The sequence below is a fragment of the Lonchura striata genome, chromosome 12, assembly GCF_050655825.1.
Source record: "Lonchura striata isolate lonStrDom1 chromosome 12, ASM5065582v1, whole genome shotgun sequence".
Classification (NCBI taxonomy): domain Eukaryota; kingdom Metazoa; phylum Chordata; class Aves; order Passeriformes; family Estrildidae; genus Lonchura; species Lonchura striata.
In genome coordinates, this window is record NC_140714.1 from 6,695,315 (window position 1) to 6,713,423 (window position 18,109).

An 18,109-nucleotide genomic window follows, 5' to 3' on the forward strand; every position below is an offset into this window, starting at 1 on the left:
TTAAGCAGCATCTCTTAATCATTTAGCATGAGGGAGCAATGGCTGTGGTCTGTTGCACATTCTGGCTGTGGTAATGATGTGGTACCAGCACTGCTACAAAGTGATGGGCTGCCATTAGATTATCTTCTCCCTCCCTGTGCCCATCTGTTCTGGGAACCCTCAGCTACCTGAGAATTTTAAAACACCCTAGTTTTGGTACTGCAACTTAGTGAGCACAGACATTTTTCTAAGTTAGAAAATAAATGTTTTTTTCAAGCTGTTGTATCTTGGTAAAGAAATACTGGATGTTATATATGCTTGTCAGGTGGATATTAATGAGCAAGATGTGATGCTGTAAAATAGCTCCTGGAAATGACAGAGATTCTGCACTTCTCCAAGTCAGTGGAAGTTTTGATGATGAGTTTTGACAGGTACTGGATTAGGCCTAAAACTTTCCCAGCTTTTTGGCCATTGACAATTTTTTTGACAGTTTTATAACTGGTAGAGACTTCCTACCACAATGCAAATATGACAACATTGTAAAGACTTCCCCAGGGAGACGTCTTTGCTTTTAGCTGGGTACCTCATTACACCCCAAGGGAAATCAAACTGTGTAGGGAAAAAGAATTTGATACCCATAAAGTTGCTTAGCTTTTTCTCTGCTCTATTGGATATTTGTATTTTGTTATCTCTGGAGACAATCTGCTATTTGGGAAAATAATGAAAACAACCCTCCTAAAATAGAGTTTTACAGTTTAATTATCCCTGCACTGAAATATTACATTATATACTTAGGCTGCATACAAGATGGAGAGGGAGGGTGGAACTACAATGAGGTCAGAGCTTCATGACCCCATGTTCTTTGCCAAATCAATCATCTCAGTCTTCTTTTCATAAGGTGATGGTGACACCTCACAGAGCTGTTATGATAATTTGTTTATATAACAAAAGTGCATGGCTCGAGGGATAAAGCTTTTTGTACCTGCATAATTTCCAACATTCCCAGGTTGCCTTTTGGTGTGGGATTGCAGAACATCTGCTATATTTTGTCCTCCTAGTATTACTGTTAATGTTTTGGCACAGGCACCTGAAACTGCATAGATGCATAAATACATAATATCAAAAGTCATGAAGAGTGTATTCAGATCCTGTTTGATTTATAGCATGTGAAATTGCAAAGTGGCATTGCAAACACAAAAGATAAACTAATATAATGTTTAGCTTGATGTGAGTTAATTTGCATAAAAATGGGAAGAATTAAGTGTTTCTTAGCTTCTTTAGGACCTCTTGGAGGTTGACCCGTAGTAAAAAGGGAGATGGGATCTATAACTGCTTATTAGGCCAAAGGATCTGCCAGGCTGCAGCGAGCCCCAGAAGCTGGGCTACCCTGAGAACTTTCCACGTGGCAGATAAGAGGTGTAAGGAAAAGGAGCAGTGTGTGAACAGTCAGCAACAATGCTGGGAGTAGGGGAGGGGCAAGCTGGAACCAGCAATTACAAGTAGAGAGCCTCAAGGGATCATTATGTCCATCCGTGCTGACCTGAAGATGAAAATCCCACACATTTGCAGTGTCTACGTGGGCTTTGCTGTTCCTCCCACCCAGTCCCTAGTTCCTACTCATGTATCTGCTTTCCAGGGTCAAAGTAGTTTCTGAGGCAAGCTGAACGCGTTTCCTTGCATGCGAGTGCAGCAGTGGAACAGACTTGTTTGCATTCCCTCCTTCACCTTCTGATCCCATATGGTGATTCCCCACCCAGACGAAGAGCAGGGATGGTATCTGCAAGGACAGGGCTACACTGCATTTCCACTGTGTCCCACCTTGTACCTGTGTGCAGAGCAGATGGCTCCCACAGAACACAGCTCCTGCTGCAATGCACTGGTTGGGAAGATGTCCGAGTTGCACAGTTTGACCCAGGATGGAGATGAAGGATGTTTGGGTATTATTTCCCTGGGTAACCTTGAATTAGTCACCTCAATATCTCAGTATTCAGGGAAGCGGATGGCATCAGTGGCTCCTCAGCATCCTGGCACAGGGCTTAGTCACTGGGCCTAAAATGGGGACCAGGATATGGGCCCATAGAGGGCAAGTTGTGACAGCAGTGATAGCAGTGCTGGGCTGGTGTTGCTGGGAATGGCAGGGAGTACTTCCCAGCCTCCTATGGGTCAGAGGAGCAAACTCCTAAACAACCCAAGTAATTCAGACCTTGATGGCAGCAGCACACTACATAGGGTAAGAAGAGAACCCCAGGGAGGAAGCAGGAGTTTAAAGGACTACACTAGATGAATGTATTTAAATCCTTTTAACAAGGATCAAAAAGAGTTGGCTTGGCATGGATGTTTGAAAATTAAGTATACACCAAGAACTTGCAAGTTTCATTCCCTCCAAACAAATGTGAAAGGCTTACAAAACTTAAAAATCCAGCTTTGACACAACTGCTAAAAATGTCTTTTAATGAAAAGCCTTTATGAGAACTTCCAAATCAAAGAGAAAGGCAGCCCAGAGTGGTATCCTTGTTACCAGCATTAAAAGATGAATCAGAGGCAGGAAAGGGTGGTCAGCTGTTTGAAGGGAATGAAATATTTCACTTTCTGACCACACAGATTAGACAGGAGGAGAAGAGTTGGCTGTTTTCAGATATGTTGTAGCATTGAGGAGCAACCATCAAAGGGAAACTGTCTGTCTTGTGGGATAATTGTTGGGCAAGCAAGAGGATGCAGCAGATAAAGGAAGATGACGCTTACCCAGAGAGGCCGAGCCACAAAGAACAAAGATTAGTACTGGGGATGGCCTCACCTATAGTGAAAATGAAATGGTTACAAGGGGGAAAAGCAGTGAAAAAATCTCAGGAAATCTGGGTTCCTCAAGTGTATCCTTACAGCAGTATGCACTGCCTTAAATTTCTTACTGAAATTTTGCTGTTGTGATCAAGTTCTGATTGGGTAGTTTATAGAAGAGGCATTTACAGCTCAAGTTCTGCAGTATTTACATAGGCAAAATTCCCAGTGTTTTAAGGGGATTTTTCCATGGGTAGGTATGAGCTCTCAAGTCTTACTTTTTACTGGGTGAGGACTTGGAGTCTGCACAATTACCATACCGTAAGTATTAATAGATCCTTCCTAATAGGAAAGTTATTTGAATTTAAGATTGCAGCTTAGTTTCTCTAAGCTCCACATAATCTATTTACTTACAGTACAGCTTTCATTCTGCACTTACCAATCTCCAGCTGTAAAGATTCAAAATGCCACACAACATACAACTTGTGCATATTGATGGAAATGGCTCTGTAAGTCATGCAATACTGCATGGAATGCATAAATGTATGTTTAGTGATACTGCAAAGCCAGGATTTGGTCCTGGGAGGCTTCAGACCACTCCCAACTCTTCTCCATAATGGAGTCCCATGAGTTGGATCCTTCTTCTGACAGCAATGGAATTGTGTTTCTTGCCTTCCCTCAGGTTGGTGATTTTAGATCAGTTGGTGGGGCTGTGAGGATGCATCACAAAACAATTTTGCTCCATTCAGCTCAGTGCCAGAAAGTAAAGGGTCCTACCCAACTAAGTCACAGGTATGTGCTGTCATTTCTCAGCCTCTACCAGCTCCTGAGCTCCATCAAACCCCACCCCAGAGCCACATTAGTTTTCTACTGGTCACCATGTAGAAAACTAAGGAGGAAAAAGCTGTTCCTGTGACAGTGAGCGGAACAGAAGCAAGGCAGCTCTCACCAGCACCTGACGGGGTACGGAGGATGCTGAGGCTCGGAGCACTGGGATGCAAGATGTTTGTGAAGTAGGGGACACCCCAGGGCACTCTGCAGCCCAGATAAACCAGACCTGTCTCCCAACACTGTGCTGATCAGAGGACTGAAGGCTGCACCCCTCTTTCCCAGACACCAGCAGGACTAGCTCCACGTAAGCCTCCTCCCCTCCCCTCCCCTCTGACTCAGCCCTAATGCTATGTTGAGCTTTCCACCTATCCTTCCTCAGGCAACTTGGTTCACTTTTCCTCACTCCCCTTTGCTGATCACCTGCTCAATATTGCTCCACACACCCAAATGGCAGCACAGGCTCCTCCTGGCACTCCTGAGTTTGGGATATAGCCTACCCTTCCATCTCTCACTATGGTTTCTGGAGCATTATCCCAAGCTCAAGCACGCCGTGTGTATCTCTCTCTGTGAAGACTGAAAGCTTTGGGGTACATATGGAGATTGTAGGAAGGTGGTCAGGGCTCAGGGTGCTCTGCAAAAACTTCAGCTCAGGGAGATACCAGGTGAGTTATCTCTTGGTTAGTATCTGAGATTTTAATTAAACCTGGTTTATAAGTGTGGGCACAATGCCATGCAGGGAGGTGCCATTACACCTTGCCCTAAGGATGTGCTGACTTGGGTCTCCACAATTCTGGAGATTCCTGCACTGCTGAGGCTCTGCCTCCCAGCCCTGCAACCCTGGCCAGCCAGTCGCAGGGTTGAAGATGCGTGACTTTGTAGATGATGCTTTATTTACTCTTTTACATTCATCATACAAAAATTAATAATTGACTCTAAATATTTGAGGTTTGTAGGACTCCACCAGTTGTTTTGAAGAGTCAGGAGGTGCCATTTTGCCCAGAAGTGGATTCTGAATTGATTTTTATTTCAAAACTTTCCCTTTCTGCAGCAAATACCAACATTTCTGTGCCTTGTCCCAAAGTTGAGCGAAGAATGTAAAGAACTTTGACATTTTCTATGGAAGTGCAAATGGAACTTCCAAACTTCTCATTTGCCTTCCTTATGGGTTTTAAAGGTTTAAAAACCTTTTAAACCAAGGCTGGGGGGTTTGATTTGAGGAAGGGGTAGAAGACAACACTTAAGTACATTTAGATCTAAAGGATGTCTTAAATTTTTACAGAGACCTTTCAAAACTGTACAACAAAACAAAATAAACTCAGATAAGGATATTATCTTCCTTTTCCCTCAGGGTGCCTGAAAAGTACACAAAACAAATCTAATCCTGAACAAAAGTTGCTTGAATTGCCTCTTATCTGAGAAATGCAGAAGAAAGCAACTGCTGTAAGTGCCACACAGGGGATTCTTCTACTTCAATTGCTGGTCTACTTCTTCAAGCTGCCTTGGGAAAAAAAAAAAAAAAAGGAAAAACGTTAATTAGGTAAGAAAACTCAGCTTTCCTGCCAGCGAGTGCCAAAGTGACTGATCCCTACCAGGTCCTGGCAGAGCAGGCAGCTGCCGGTGCCACTCTGCCTGGGCTATCCGGGATTTTAAAGCCTTTTGGAAGGAGCCGCCGGGGAGTGGGTGCCGAACCCATGTGTGCGGAGCCGTGGCTCGGACTCCCCCCGCCCGCTCCGTCCAGCTCCAGCGACAGCTTTTCTTAACCAAAACCTGCGACTTTGGCTTTCACCAGTAATGAAAAAAGAAAGTGACATATTGGAAGGAGCGGAGCCGGGGGGGAGCGGAGGAGGGCGGGATCTGCTTGATCTATGGAGCACGCCCCTTTTAAACTGAGAGTCCCGGCAGCTCGCGTCCACCACCCCGACGCGGGGAGAGGCGGAAAGCGAGGCAGAGCAGGCAGGCAGGCTGGCGGGCGGGCGGCTCCCCCGTCCCGGCCCGTCCGTCCCGGCCCCGGCCCCGGTCCCGGCCCGTCCGCCCCCGCGCACCATGCGCGGCCCCCGGCGCCCCGCGCGCCGCCGGCCCGCCCGCCCCTAACGCCGCCCGGCTCCTGCGCCTTCCCGCGGCAGCGCTCCGGGGGCCGGGAGGGGGGCTGCGAGGAAGGAAAAACAAAAAAATTAAAAGAGGGAAAAAGAAAAAGGAGAAGAAAGCTGCTCGTCCGAGGACAGCGCGCAGCACCATGCAGCTGGCGCCGCTGGCGCTGGCACTCACCACGCTCTTCACCGACGGCTTGAGGACGGGAGCGAGGAGGCAGAAGCTGCACCCCAGGCAAGGTAAGGGGTGCTCGGGGAGGGGCGCGGGGAGCGCTGCGCTGCCGCCCCTCGGGGCCGCGGGGCTCGGCCACCTCACTCAGCGGAATATGCATCTGTCCCCCCGCAGCCCAGCTGCTGGAGAAGCTCAGCGAGTACGAGATCGTGACTCCTACCCGAGTGAATGAGTTCGGTGAGCCCTTCCCCACCGATGTCCACTTCAGGCGGCGCCGGCGGAGCACCAGTGCTGCCCCCGACGCCTGGACGGCGGCGGCCCCCGACTCCCCGAAGGCACACTACAGGCTGTCCGCCTTCGGGCAGCAGTTCCTCTTCAACCTGACGGCCAGCTCGGCCTTCATCGCCCCGCTCTTCACCGTCAGCCTCCTGGGAGAGCCCGCCGCAGACCAACGGCGCCTCTACGCCGAGGCGGCCGACGCCGATGTGAAGCACTGCTTCTACCGGGGGCACGTCAACGCCCGGCCCCGGCTGACCGCCGTTATCAGCCTCTGCTCCGGGATGGTGAGACCCCCGCCCGCTGAGGGCCAGGGGCGGAAGCGCGGAGGAGGAGGAGCGGGACAGCGGAGGGTGGGCGGGCAGAGCGATGGCGCCCGCCCCTTCCCCTCACGGCGGCGGGCGGCTCCCGCCCATCCGACCGGGGGTTACTCCCGCGCCGCTCGTGATCCGCGGGTTTTGGGGAAAAAAATGCCACCCACCGACACCAGGAGGGTTCGCGAGCACGGACCCCGCCTGCCCCCGGGGGTGCCGGGGTGCCGCTGAGGGGTGGCTGCGGGCTTACCCCAGCGCTGGCCCCGCAGCCACCCAGCGCCCGGGACCAGGGGCATGTCCCGGTCCCTGGTACCCTAGCTGGGTACACAGCCCTTCAGTGTAGGGATGCTGGCATCGGGATGCGCAGAAGCTCCTCAAAGGGCTGACTCTTCTGTCTGTCCTGGTGCCTTTCAGTCCCACGGGGTGCCAATCCCAGGGGCTCCCCGGAGGTTTCTGCTGGCTTCATTCAGTCCGCGGGTTCCTCTGGGTGCACGTGTTCAGCTAGGCTGGGGCACATGTGTGTGTGGCTTTCCTCGCAGGTACTGACCATGGATACCGGTATGGGATGGCTACAGAATGTTTTGTCTTGGATATTTTATTTATCCACCAAATACCTGCATTCATAGTTATATGCAACTAGGAGCATTGATGTCTTCTCATAAGTAGGGTTTTCACTAGCTGGATACCTTCCTCTGGTCCTTATGTGTGGGTTAAAAGCCTGTCTTAGGGAAGCATGCCCTGCGAAAACAGCACATGATTGGGTTGCACTGGGGCCTCCAGCACACAGCAGCACCAGCCACCCTTTGGGCAAGATTGGCTTGGTAAACATCACTAGCATAAGGACAGGGCCTGGCAGATATGCCTTTCTGATGCTCCCTGCCTGTGGGTTAGTAATTAGCCCTCTATAAGCACCAGAGGGATGGCTGTGCAGCCCAGGGTGGGTGCAAGCAGTGTGACTGAAGCTGGAGCGCCAGCCACTGCCTTCACAGGGGTTACCACAGAACTAGGCACACCTCCCTCATTAGCTGCTTGCTTTGTGGGGTAGTGCTGCTAGGTGGCTTGTCATCGTGCAAAGCTGACCTCCTGTTCCTCTCTGGTCCCTCTCAGCTAGGCACATTCAAGTCTGATGATGGGGACTATTTTGTAGAGCCACTCCTATCACTTGAGGAACAGGAGTATGAAGAAGAGCACAATAAACCACATCTTGTCTACCGACACCGGACACCTCCAACCAACTCTTCAGGGGACTGGCAGACTTGCAATACTCCAGGTACGCATTTTCTTACTGCCTTGGATGACTTGGAAGTGCTATTTGCAGTTAAAAGGTAGTAGCTTTATGTGGGGAAAAAAGGGATGTGGAGTTGAGGTACCCCTCTAGAAGTGGTGCTGTGACTGCTAGGACTGGGCTCATGGTGGTAATGTTGTCCCAGAGAGATGTGGTGCACTCATGCTTTCTAGGAATTGGTTATAAGGAAGTTGTGGTCAGACAAAAGTTTTGCTTTGATTCCTGATGTAAAGCTGGCAAGAGAGCTTTTGATCTGTCTTGCCTGAAGTATTATGTGAGCCCTTAAACTTGCTTTCTGTTCTATCCTACATGAAATTCCCAACCATCCTAACTCTCTGTCTGACACTCTGTCCTCTAAATGACGTCTGTCTTAGTCTTGCTGTGCTCCTGGTCTTCTTTCCCCAAATGTGGCTGTGAGTTGCCATGTCTTACCTCTTTCTAGAGGAAATGAGGAGGTCCTAACACCGACCCTGGCAGTTCTTCCCTTAATAATCACTTTTCCATGGTTCATTTTCAAAGGCTTTTTTTTTTTCCTCGTGGCCCTTCCTCCACCAGCACCATCTCCCTGACCTCCTCATTCCCTCTTTCTAGTCTTTGCACATATGAAAGAGCAAAGGCCTTTTTCTCTCCCCCTTCATGTGCCTTGATGAGCCTTGCTCCTACTGTCCCTATTATCTGCAGTGGCCTCCTGCTGCTCTCTGCTTCCTTGACTTCCTGATGTTCACAACTAATCCTCCCTTTTGGCAGCAAATACCTAAATTTTCTCTGAAGAAGCTTATTCCTTCATTCTCCTGTTTCACCTGCTGTTTTGCCCTCCTCCTTTGGCCTGCAGCTAGATCTACAGGAACTTTAAAGCCTAAACAGAGTAGACCTTGCCTGAGTTCCCTTGTGGGCTGCAAGCTGCTCATATGTTGTAAAGTAGGTGGAGTTGCTCGGGAAGTAAAGATACCACTGGAGGAGAAGTACTGTGCTCAAATTAGCACGTGTTACTTGTTTGGCACCCATGACAGTGGATCGTGGCTGTGCTGTTGAACTGTCAGTCTGTTCAGCTTGCACTGATCATACTGAGTCCAAATATGCTCTGATACTCTGTGACTAGCCAGAGCAACAGGTGTTTATTCTAGAAGACATGTTTATTCTAGAATCCACATCCACATGCAAATATATGTGCCAGGGGTACAGTGGCACCTCTCACAAGTCTGTCATTGTTTGTTCTTCCAAGGGTTGCTGCTGGAATATGCCATTCTGGTTTCTCTCTTCCAGCTGTTTCTGCTCCCTTCTTTGAGATCAGATGCAGGAGACTCAGAACAGTTGGAAAGAAACATGGAATCTGGCACATTGCATCAGTAACCCTTGGAGGAATGGAGCAGCAGATCACAAGACTCATTGAATCAAAGGTAGCTGGGAGGGCTCTGAATTTTGCTTGTGTACTTGACTCTGCGCTGCTGTAACAGACTGCTGTATTCACCCCACTGTATCATAGTTCCCCTTTAGACTATTATTCTTCTGTATTGTAACTCACTAGAATAATACTCCATCTGTGATTTTATCTATGTGCTGAATATCTCTTCCTCTTTTATTCCAGTATGCTTTTCTTCTTGCTTGTCTTTGTTTTTTTGCTCTTCCCAGTTGCTTCATGTAGTGGAGGGAGGAGTTCTCACCTCTCAAACATAAGCTTAAGATAGGCATGAGAGTCTTGTCTTCCTGTCCTCTTTCCCTTCATCTCTCCCTCTTTACTGGCTCTTCTTTTTGTCATCGTCCAAGCTTTTGAAAGGGAATGATGCTATAGCCATATGTGTATGGTGAACAAGTCTTGGTTATTTCATTTAAGGAGCACATTAAGAGAAGCTTGGGCAATATCTCTCACTCCTGCCAGAGAAGAATGGTTTCATGAGAGTTTGGGAGTTAATCATAGTTGTAGGGTATTGTGTGAATCCAGTCTTTTGTCAGGAGAACATGTGAAATGGTGCATTTGCTTTGCAGGCTTCTGGCAGGGGTGGAAATTTGCTTGAAGAGGAAATTCATGGGAGGGAAATTTAAGGTACCTCCCCTGAGGAGAGCAAGGAACCCTCTATTGCCAGGCAGTGGTGCTATTAAGAGTGACTTTCTGATAGTCATCTTCCTGGAAATGATTAATAGTCAACATACTGGTGTGCCCTTGCCATAATGATGTAATTTTAGACTTCTTGAGGTACTCAGGAAAGTTTCCCTTGTGAATTAACTAACAGATTGAGTAAAAGCTTTCATTTGCAGCAGTCTCCCTGGTCTTACTTTTAGTTTTCAGCGTCCTGAGGTCAGCTTAGAAAACCAGGTATTTGCTTTTGTTAAGTTTTAATTAGCAGTTTCTGATAGCAGTTTTAGGTCTTCTGACATAAAAGATACTCTGCAGGTGTTCTGGAAAAAGATTTTTTTCCTCTGAATGCTGATGGATATCAAATGGAAGCTGTGCTCTGCGGATGAACTTCCATAGCACAGCACTGGGGTCTCTGGAAATGCATTTCAGCTGTCTGGCATACAGCTCAGCCGCCGCAAGAAAAACTTTGGACACAGTTTTCCTTGGGGTAACAGGTTAATGTAGTTTCAGTCATAAGAAATGGTGCATTTCCCTCTCCTTCTTTTCTTTTAGTTAATGCTGTGAATCAGTTTGTCATCTGGCCGGGGATCTGGCAGAATAATTAGTTGTGTTTTACTGAATAGCCTGACGGGATGAGGACTTGGCCAGGCGGACAGCATGATGTCACTATAGGTGCAGCACCACTACCACCCATCGCTTCAGGATAGCAAGCTCTTCCGACACAATTATTAAATATCCGCTTTTTAGAGGGAGGAGGAAGAGAAAAGGAATTGCGATCCTAAAAAAAGAAAAAAGGAAGCGGCTCGTTGCAAGGCTGGAGAGCACTGCTTTCCTGCACCCCACAGAGGAACAATCTGACTCCAGTGATAAAGGCGCAGAGCTGCATCCTGCATCTCTGTGCCAGCTGCCTTCATGAGGCAGGCAGCACCTCCTCAAGCCCCAGTGGGACCTTCTGCCAGGAGCAGACGTGTGAGGCCTTTCCATCTGAAACCATCAAGGTTGGTCTCGCAGAGAGATGTCCAGTTCCAGATGCCAATAGGACACTGCTTTTGGTCATCACTTAAATAAACCACTTCAGGCCACCTCTTGCTCTGGGTCTTATTTCTGCTGCTTCTCCTTTCTGTCATATTTCCCATGTTTTGGTCACTGATGTATGTATACATGTATTTCTATGTATATGTTGGTTGTTGAGTTCTCTGGAGATCTTCTCTTCCAGTTTTGTTGGGGTCTGTCTGTGATAGTTTTAGCCTTCTACTGAACCTTAGCAATGATTCTGCTTGTTGGCCACCCCTTGTTCTGAGACAGATGTGGCCTCCACCTGCCTGGTTGCACTGGACCACAATTCCCCTGTGTCCCTGAGCATAATTTCAAGTATTGTGCCCTTTTGTCACCCCACTTCTGTTGCCTTCCCAGCTCTTGCTCCAAACTTAGCAAATTCTGTGCAGCTTTTACTGTGACCCTGATGCAGAACTCCTGACTAAACCTTTTGGGGCAGCTCCTTCTTTGTACCCATGATGTCTTATGTTTTAGCTTTCATAATTTTTAGATTCCATACTGCCTTAGTGTGTGATTCTGAACTTCATATAAAGTGTTAGTAAGTTCTCATCACAAGATAGTTAGTTCTCAAGCTGGAAAAGGATTGTTTTATCTAAGGACAGCCTCAGGCCCAAAAAACATAAACAATGGCAAATTGAAGAGAGCAAACTGAGAGGATGGGACTTCATAACCTGAGGCTATAATTGGACAATTAACCCCAATATGTAAATGGACCAAAACTTATAAAAGTGTGAAGACTTGTGACTGGTTGTCCATCTCAAGTGTAGCCACGGCCTGGCTCTTGTACTGCCCAAGGTGTAGCCTTTAAAGGCCTTTTAATAAATACCTACTTTATTCCTTTAACATTGTCTAGACTATGTTCCAGGTCAGTCTCTTTAGGCATCACCCACTGCCTTCATTTGGCTGATCTGTGGTTCAAATTTCCATCCCAGCTTCATTAGTTAAATAACTCTCTGTTCCTGCCTCATTTCTCATAATTCTTTTATACTCAGACCTGGGTGAGATGAATAAACCAATGACTGAATGTATAGTGAATGTGAGCTGCTCCCTCCCTTGCTGCTGGTCAGCTGTGCCCATCCCGAGGCTGGTGTTGGACCTGGGCTCTGGGGCTGCATGTGAGGATCTTGCACAAAGTCCTTGCTCCTTAATGAGAGCATTTAAAGCAGGAATATCCACCACGGGCAAAACCCGTCATGCAGAAGCAGCAATAACACTCTGATGGTGCCAAACCAGTAGGAAGATGATTAGAGCTGTTCCTGTCCGCTTGGAGGGGAGCCAAGGGGCTGTAGCCAGCAAAGAGGCCTTCCAGCAATTTGTGCTGAGGTGATGAGGTTTTGGAAACAGCCTCAGATGAATGCAGGACAGAGCAAGTTTTACCTGCGCCTTGCTGACTGTGCCCCCACCCACTGCTGGCAGAGGTGGGAAAGCCCAGTGACTCACCTGCTGAGGCTGCTTTCCAAAATCCACCAAGTATTATCAGCACAGATGGCTTTGGGACACACCCTGCAGGCTAAGCATATCCCAGTACCTGCCAGAAATGGATGCAAAAGGGTCTCAGATTTGCTGGTATTTTGTTGGGTGTTGCAGCAGTTTGACTACTGGAGAGTGCATGTGTGGCCAGGTACAGCAGCTCCACAAAGGGAAGCCCCATGTGGTCCAGGTGAGGAGGACAGAAGCTTTACCTGCAAGTTGTGCTGAGAAGGGTCCTATAAAAAGCAGAGGAGAAACCAGCATGAACCAAGTCTTGTTGCTGAGCTAGCATGACACAGACATACTCAGTAATATGTCACTGATTTTTCAGTTGCATTAACGAGTAATTTGTAATAGATTACCCTTTCATAGTAACTGTAACAACCTTTCCCACTGAACGTGACACTGGGGAACCACCAGAACAGAAGAGTGCTGCCCTGTGTCTTGAGTAAACGGATGCCTGTTACTGCCAGGTCAATGATTGTGATCTTGTTTTTTTGCATGATAATTAGCACCAGCTTGCTCTCCTAATGCCAGCCAGCTGCATGGGAAGTCACTGGTGAACCAATGGCACAAGCAGGAGATGGTCCTATCACCATGTTCCCATGTGCTTGGAAGGGGTGGTCAGGTTGAGATTGGGATGGGGATTTGTTAGTGTGCTAGCAGTGCCATGACCAGGGAGAAGACTTGGGGAAAGATGTGTTAGGTATCTGATACTGTGGCTAAAGTCTGACTTTGTAGTGTGGTCTTTCATTGGTGCAGGAAGGGGATGAGGTTTTATTCCTGCTTCAGCTGTGGTTCAAGGTGTGTCTTCAGTGTTACAATTGGAATGGGGCCAGTGATGGAAAATTTCCTGCTCCTTCTACAGACCCTTTGTATGTTTTATGTTGTTACTTTATAGCAGTTCCGAAGCAGAAACTTTGAATTCCTCTTCCAAAGGACTCAATGTTTGTACTCTTATGAGTGGTCTGTGGTGAAATCCCAGATCCTTTGCACTTGGATTGTTGGTCTAGAGCCCTTTAGTATTTTTTGCTGTTTCTTTTGGACTCTGTCTTGCTTCCAACTGTGTCCTTTTTTTTTTTTTTTTTTTTTTTTTTCAACTCATTCATCCAGCAAAATTTTGCATTCTAGGTGTCTGGTTTCCAGGCAGGTCTTCAGGCAAATTCTGTACTGCTGAGTGTCACGTAAACTCAGGCTTGCAGGAGATCTGCAGGGAGGTTTTCTTAAGCCTTTACTTCCAGGTTGAGCAATCCTTAAGCTCTTTCAAGAGTCTGTTTAAGCTGTCAGCTTTGCTTTTGGCCTCAGGGTAAAACACTGACTTTGTTATTTTCCTCAGAAAAGTTTCTTATCTTAAAGAAATGGATTGTAATTTTTAGTCAGATAGTAATTAATTCAGGTTTCCTTCCCTCTCAGAATAAAGACGAGAATTACATCACAACTCCCATATGCTAATGTAATTAATTCTATTTCTGCTTCCCTGTTGAGGTAACAGCACAGTAGGAGCCAGCTGGTATTTGGTCAGATGGGCCTGGGAGGTCAAGCACAAGCTTTTGCCATGCTGAGCTGGGGAAGGGATCAGTATGTAAAGTTTGAGGTATCTTGTGACGTTGGCAAGCGAAACAAGATAATAGACTGAATTTATTTAAAAAACATTGATCACAGTCAATGATACAGATCCCATAATTAGTTTTGGCTTAAGATTCCTCAATGTGAGTTATAAATAAAGTGCATACATTTTGTTGTTACTCTTAGTATTGAAAATGTATCAAGCATCCGTTTGGTACCCTAAAGGTGTAACACTTAAGATTGTGACTAAAGAAATTGTTGTTGATTTGTTATTGTTCTGCAATTTAAACATGGTAAGTGGACAGAGTTAAATTATTCTCCTGGAATCAAAATGGACATACTTTTACCTCATCTGTGTGGACATCCACTGAAGGAGGACAGGTGGGAGAAGCAGGGGGAATCATTTGGGTGCTTTCTGTCTGTTCCCTATGGCATATATTACTGAAAAATAAATAGGCTGACTATTCTGTGTCTGCTTTTCCCATATGACTGTAATGTCATTATCAACATCCCTGTGGCCAATTGCTGGACAATTTTTTTTCGTAATGGGATATTTTGTCTTATCTTTTACTGACTGTCAGTGCAAAGTTGTGGTGGCCTCAGTGTTGTTCTTTTTGGCATGGTACCTCATAGGTGTCACTAGATACTAGTGTGGGACACAGGTTGGTGTACTTGTGACTGTTGTGCATTGGAAGTTGCCTGAAGAGCATGTGTGGGAGTTCTGTAAGATGATCTTGAATCATTTTCTGCCACATGTTCAGCTCATGTGTTAGTATCTACTTTCTTAAAGAGGGAATTTATTGTTTTGTTCATTAATCTGCTTTCTGTCTACTGTGCAAACCTGATGGCTTTCACTTACAACTTTTTACCTTAGGCAGAAAAATAATCTTTTAGGCTGGAATGCTTTCTGATATTCATCACTTGTAAAGAAAACATCTAGAGTATGTGTGGTCTTTAGTGTTAGCATGGCATAAACCAGAGAATGTTTTATTACTAAGGGAAGCTACTGCTGCTCACTTCAAGTCCATGGTTCTCAGCATTCTGGTTCAAGCAGTGAGAAGAAAGGCAGGGTCACCCTGCCAGACATCAGGGTTCAGCATTACCTTGAGCTTTGGCACTTCCAAGTCTCTATAGTCACAGACACAGGATACAGCGAGTGAATTGGGGTGAAACTGTTGGTTTTTGCATCAGTGATGCTTCATGCTGGTCTGAACTGCCCATGGCTTTATAGCTTTGCTTTCTGGCCTTTATATTTTCACATATTGCAAACACAAATTCCAGGCTCTGGGCTTGACACGTGGGACTGACTTCAGCAGGAGGAGCTCCTGGACATGGACCTGGCTATAGCAGCAGCTCTAGTTCAGTCAAGGAGTTATCCAGAGGAAAGGCAGGATTAATCCTGCTCATAGGACTGATCATCTCAGTGTGCTACAGCAAGGCAGGTCCCCCATTATGTTTCAATCCCTGGCTACTGTCTGAGCAGGGTGTGAAGCTGCTGGCAGAGAAAGCGTGTTCAGCTTTGGATTATGTTGACCACAACAACAACCCACAGTAACAGAGGTGAGAATTTGGCCTCATGTAAATCCATCTGAGATACATTTGTAAATATATAGAAAGACAGAGATAAAAAACATCTTGGTATAGAATTAGGACAGACCCAGGGCTAGAAGAATTCTTTGACCTGGCTTCATACCTGTTGGTGTCCTAAAGAGGGGCCAGTTTCCATTCCATTTCTTGACAAGAAGAGCCTAAAAATGTGGTTCAATTTCAGCCAGTCTGATCTCTGCATGAAGGCAAATTTATTTTGCCTCTCTCCTTTGTTTCCCAGGTGATGGCAGTCCCTGGGGCAGCTGCTGTTGTACCAGCTACAGGCAGCAAATCCAGCCAGGCAGCTGGAGCTGGGGCTTGTACTAAAGCTTTTGGCCAGGGGGCCAGGGTTGCTCCTGTAGAGTTGAGGAAGACTGGTCACATGCTGACTGACTGCATAAGGGGAACTCAGCTGAATTTTGGTCTGTTTTATGGAGGTATGCAATAATTTATTATCTTTGTAACTGGATCAGAGCCGGGGTAGAAATGATGTGGGCCAACTGCTGAGTGGTAAATTTTGCTAAAAATCCTAGGTCACACATTCAAAAACCTTGAGATAATTAGTCAGTTTGAAAGGATCATACAGTTTTACTAGCAGGGAGATGTTGTTATCTCAAGGAAGACATTTTTCTTCACCCCTTCTTTTGCTCTCTTGCTCTCTCTCTGTGTTTTACTTTTTTCTTTTTTTCTTTTTTTTGTTGCTATGTGCAGCTCTTATGAACTTGCAGCTGAGCTGGAATTGCTTGAGTTGTTACATGTCTTACTTAATTGTGCAAATTGCTTTCTATTTCAAGGACTAGTTAATGTAGAAATGGAAAGGATTATGGCTGTTGGGATAAGTGAGCATTCCATCTTTTAATATTTGGTTTAGTATAACAATAGTTATTATGTCAAAAGCAGATCCTGACTCTGCCCTGTCACCCTTTCATGCAGGCAAAGTATTCACACAGGGCCTGAGTCCTCCCTGCTCTCTTTCTTGTGATAGATCCAAAGTACATTAACCAGCAGGAAACATCCATAAATCAGCTGAATGGGTTCTGGGCTGAGGCTTCTTGCCCAAGCAAAAATAAATGGCATTAGTGAGAAGATGCCATCAGGAAGCTATATCCTTTTACAGGATTGGGTCTCCTTTTAAGTCCCACATTACAAAGAAGAAACCAAACAGAAAAAAAAATTAAGATAAACTACCAGGTCTGTATAAAGACAGTGAAAACAGCATAGATTGTCTTAGTAAAGTATGCAGTAAAATGGACATTATTTTGCCTTTACCTGCCTCTCAAATGATTATGAACTGTTGAGTCAGTGTATGGGCTCACCTGATACTTGAATAATTGAATTGTATTTTGTGTGTTTTTAAAGGATTTTTCTACTCACTAGGGTTTGGTTTTTCTACAAAGCAAAAGAAAAATGTTTTGTTTTTTAAACCCATCTAGTTACTACCATGTGTAAGTAGATGTGTTTCAGGTCATTGCAAAGATTGAGGGCTTGCCAAGAAAACCATTTTTCTTCCTGATTTCTGTTACTACGTTAACACAATAGAAAAAAAAGTGAAAATAAGGTGGGGAAATATCACACCCTTTTCTGGTTTTATGTGTGCCAGTAGGAAGCTGGTGCTGCAAAATCACAGTTTTGTGTAAGTGAGATATTTCGCTTCTGCCTGATGGAGCAGGGCAGCACGTTGCACCACTCACTGAAAGCAATGCTGTTGTGGCTGTTATAATGGAGCAGGATATCAACAGAATCAGGCACACAGAGTTCCTGGCAGTGCCTTGTGCAGCCCCCATTAATGTGGTCAGGATTTTACAGATGGATTGAGAGCAGTGCACAGCCATTAGCATTTAATTTTTTACAGGTGAGTGCACACTATCTACATGCAAGAAAGATGGGTGAAGATAACAGTTCACTACTACCAAAGTCCAGGAATGGCTTTTATGCAGTGCATCCCCTTCACTGGTGCCTGGTTTTCCAGTAACCAGCTGACAAACACCCAATATGTGACCTATCCAAATAGCACACTGCAAGTGTTAGAGTGACTTTGTGAGTCACAATAATTCAGTTGTTTTGGAAGTGATGATGTGTCTGACTTCATTTGTGTGCTGAATGGGGAAAGAGCACTGATACTGTACCAACACTTAGCAGCATTAGGTTAATGATTGAACTTGATGATCTTAAGTATCTTTTCCAACCTAAATGATTCTGTTAACTCTGTGCCAGATCTCTGTGCAAAAAGGAAAGTTATTTTTCCTCTCTGCTGGGCATACCTGGCTTTGTTGGGCTCTGATTCCCCTGCAAGATCAGGGGCAGATCAGGGCTCTCAGAACAAGATGTGGAATTTCATGTGGTACTCTCTGGGTTTTGGGTGGGTTTGTGGGTTTTTTTTTTTAGTGTGTGATACCAGCAGCAGGATTTCAGTGAAAGCCCAGTGAATATAAATTTCTTTTATACACCTGTGTATAAAAGGCGTCTTCAAAGATAGATGTCTTTGAAATTCCCTCTTTTTTTGCCATCTAAGTTCACTCTGACTGGATGATGGGAGAAGGCACCTGAGCCTCATGGTCCCACCTGGGGCCCTGCAGAGCTCTGCCTTTGCTCTGCAGCCTTGTCTTCAGCCTTGCTCGAGCCCTGTTGAGCATCTCC

At 46.1% G+C, this 18,109-nt stretch overlaps 1 protein-coding gene and 2 long non-coding RNA genes across 16 annotated transcripts in view; 2 read left to right on the top strand and 1 right to left on the bottom strand.

Moving 5' to 3' along the window:
- The window catches only part of LOC110482230 (uncharacterized), a 177,546-nt gene extending 172,467 nt beyond the window's left edge, over nt 1-5,079 (top strand). For all 5 annotated transcript variants that reach the window (XR_014958051.1, XR_014958053.1, XR_014958052.1 and 2 more), the window contains 2 exons: nt 3,568-3,889; nt 4,934-5,079. This is a non-coding gene — a long non-coding RNA (uncharacterized LOC110482230). The remainder of the gene's footprint in view (nt 1-3,567; nt 3,890-4,933) is intronic.
- On the bottom strand, nt 4,589-6,425 carry LOC110482170 (uncharacterized). Of its 2 annotated transcripts, none has more exons than XR_014958058.1 (2): nt 6,065-6,425; nt 4,589-5,364 (listed from the first exon to the last, which is right to left on the bottom strand). It is a non-coding gene; the product is annotated as an uncharacterized LOC110482170 (long non-coding RNA). The 2 variants fall into 2 exon arrangements; XR_014958057.1 differs by having other exon boundaries at nt 5,851-6,425.
- ADAMTS9 (ADAM metallopeptidase with thrombospondin type 1 motif 9) overlaps nt 5,484-18,109 on the top strand; it is a 79,383-nt gene continuing 66,757 nt past the window's right edge. For 7 of the 9 annotated variants that reach the window (XR_014958050.1, XR_014958049.1, XM_085590049.1 and 4 more), the window contains exons 1-3: nt 5,680-5,912; nt 6,019-6,407; nt 7,542-7,704. Coding sequence is in view for 6 of the 9 variants with exons in the window: in XM_085590049.1 (XP_085446175.1) it covers nt 5,819-5,912; nt 6,019-6,407; nt 7,542-7,704 (646 nt within the window). In the remaining 3 variants the exon portion in view is untranslated. Of the gene's footprint in view, nt 5,913-6,018; nt 6,408-7,541; nt 7,705-8,982; nt 9,117-18,109 lie in introns of those variants that run through there. The other 2 variants (XM_085590050.1, XM_085590052.1) reach the window with 2 other exon arrangements.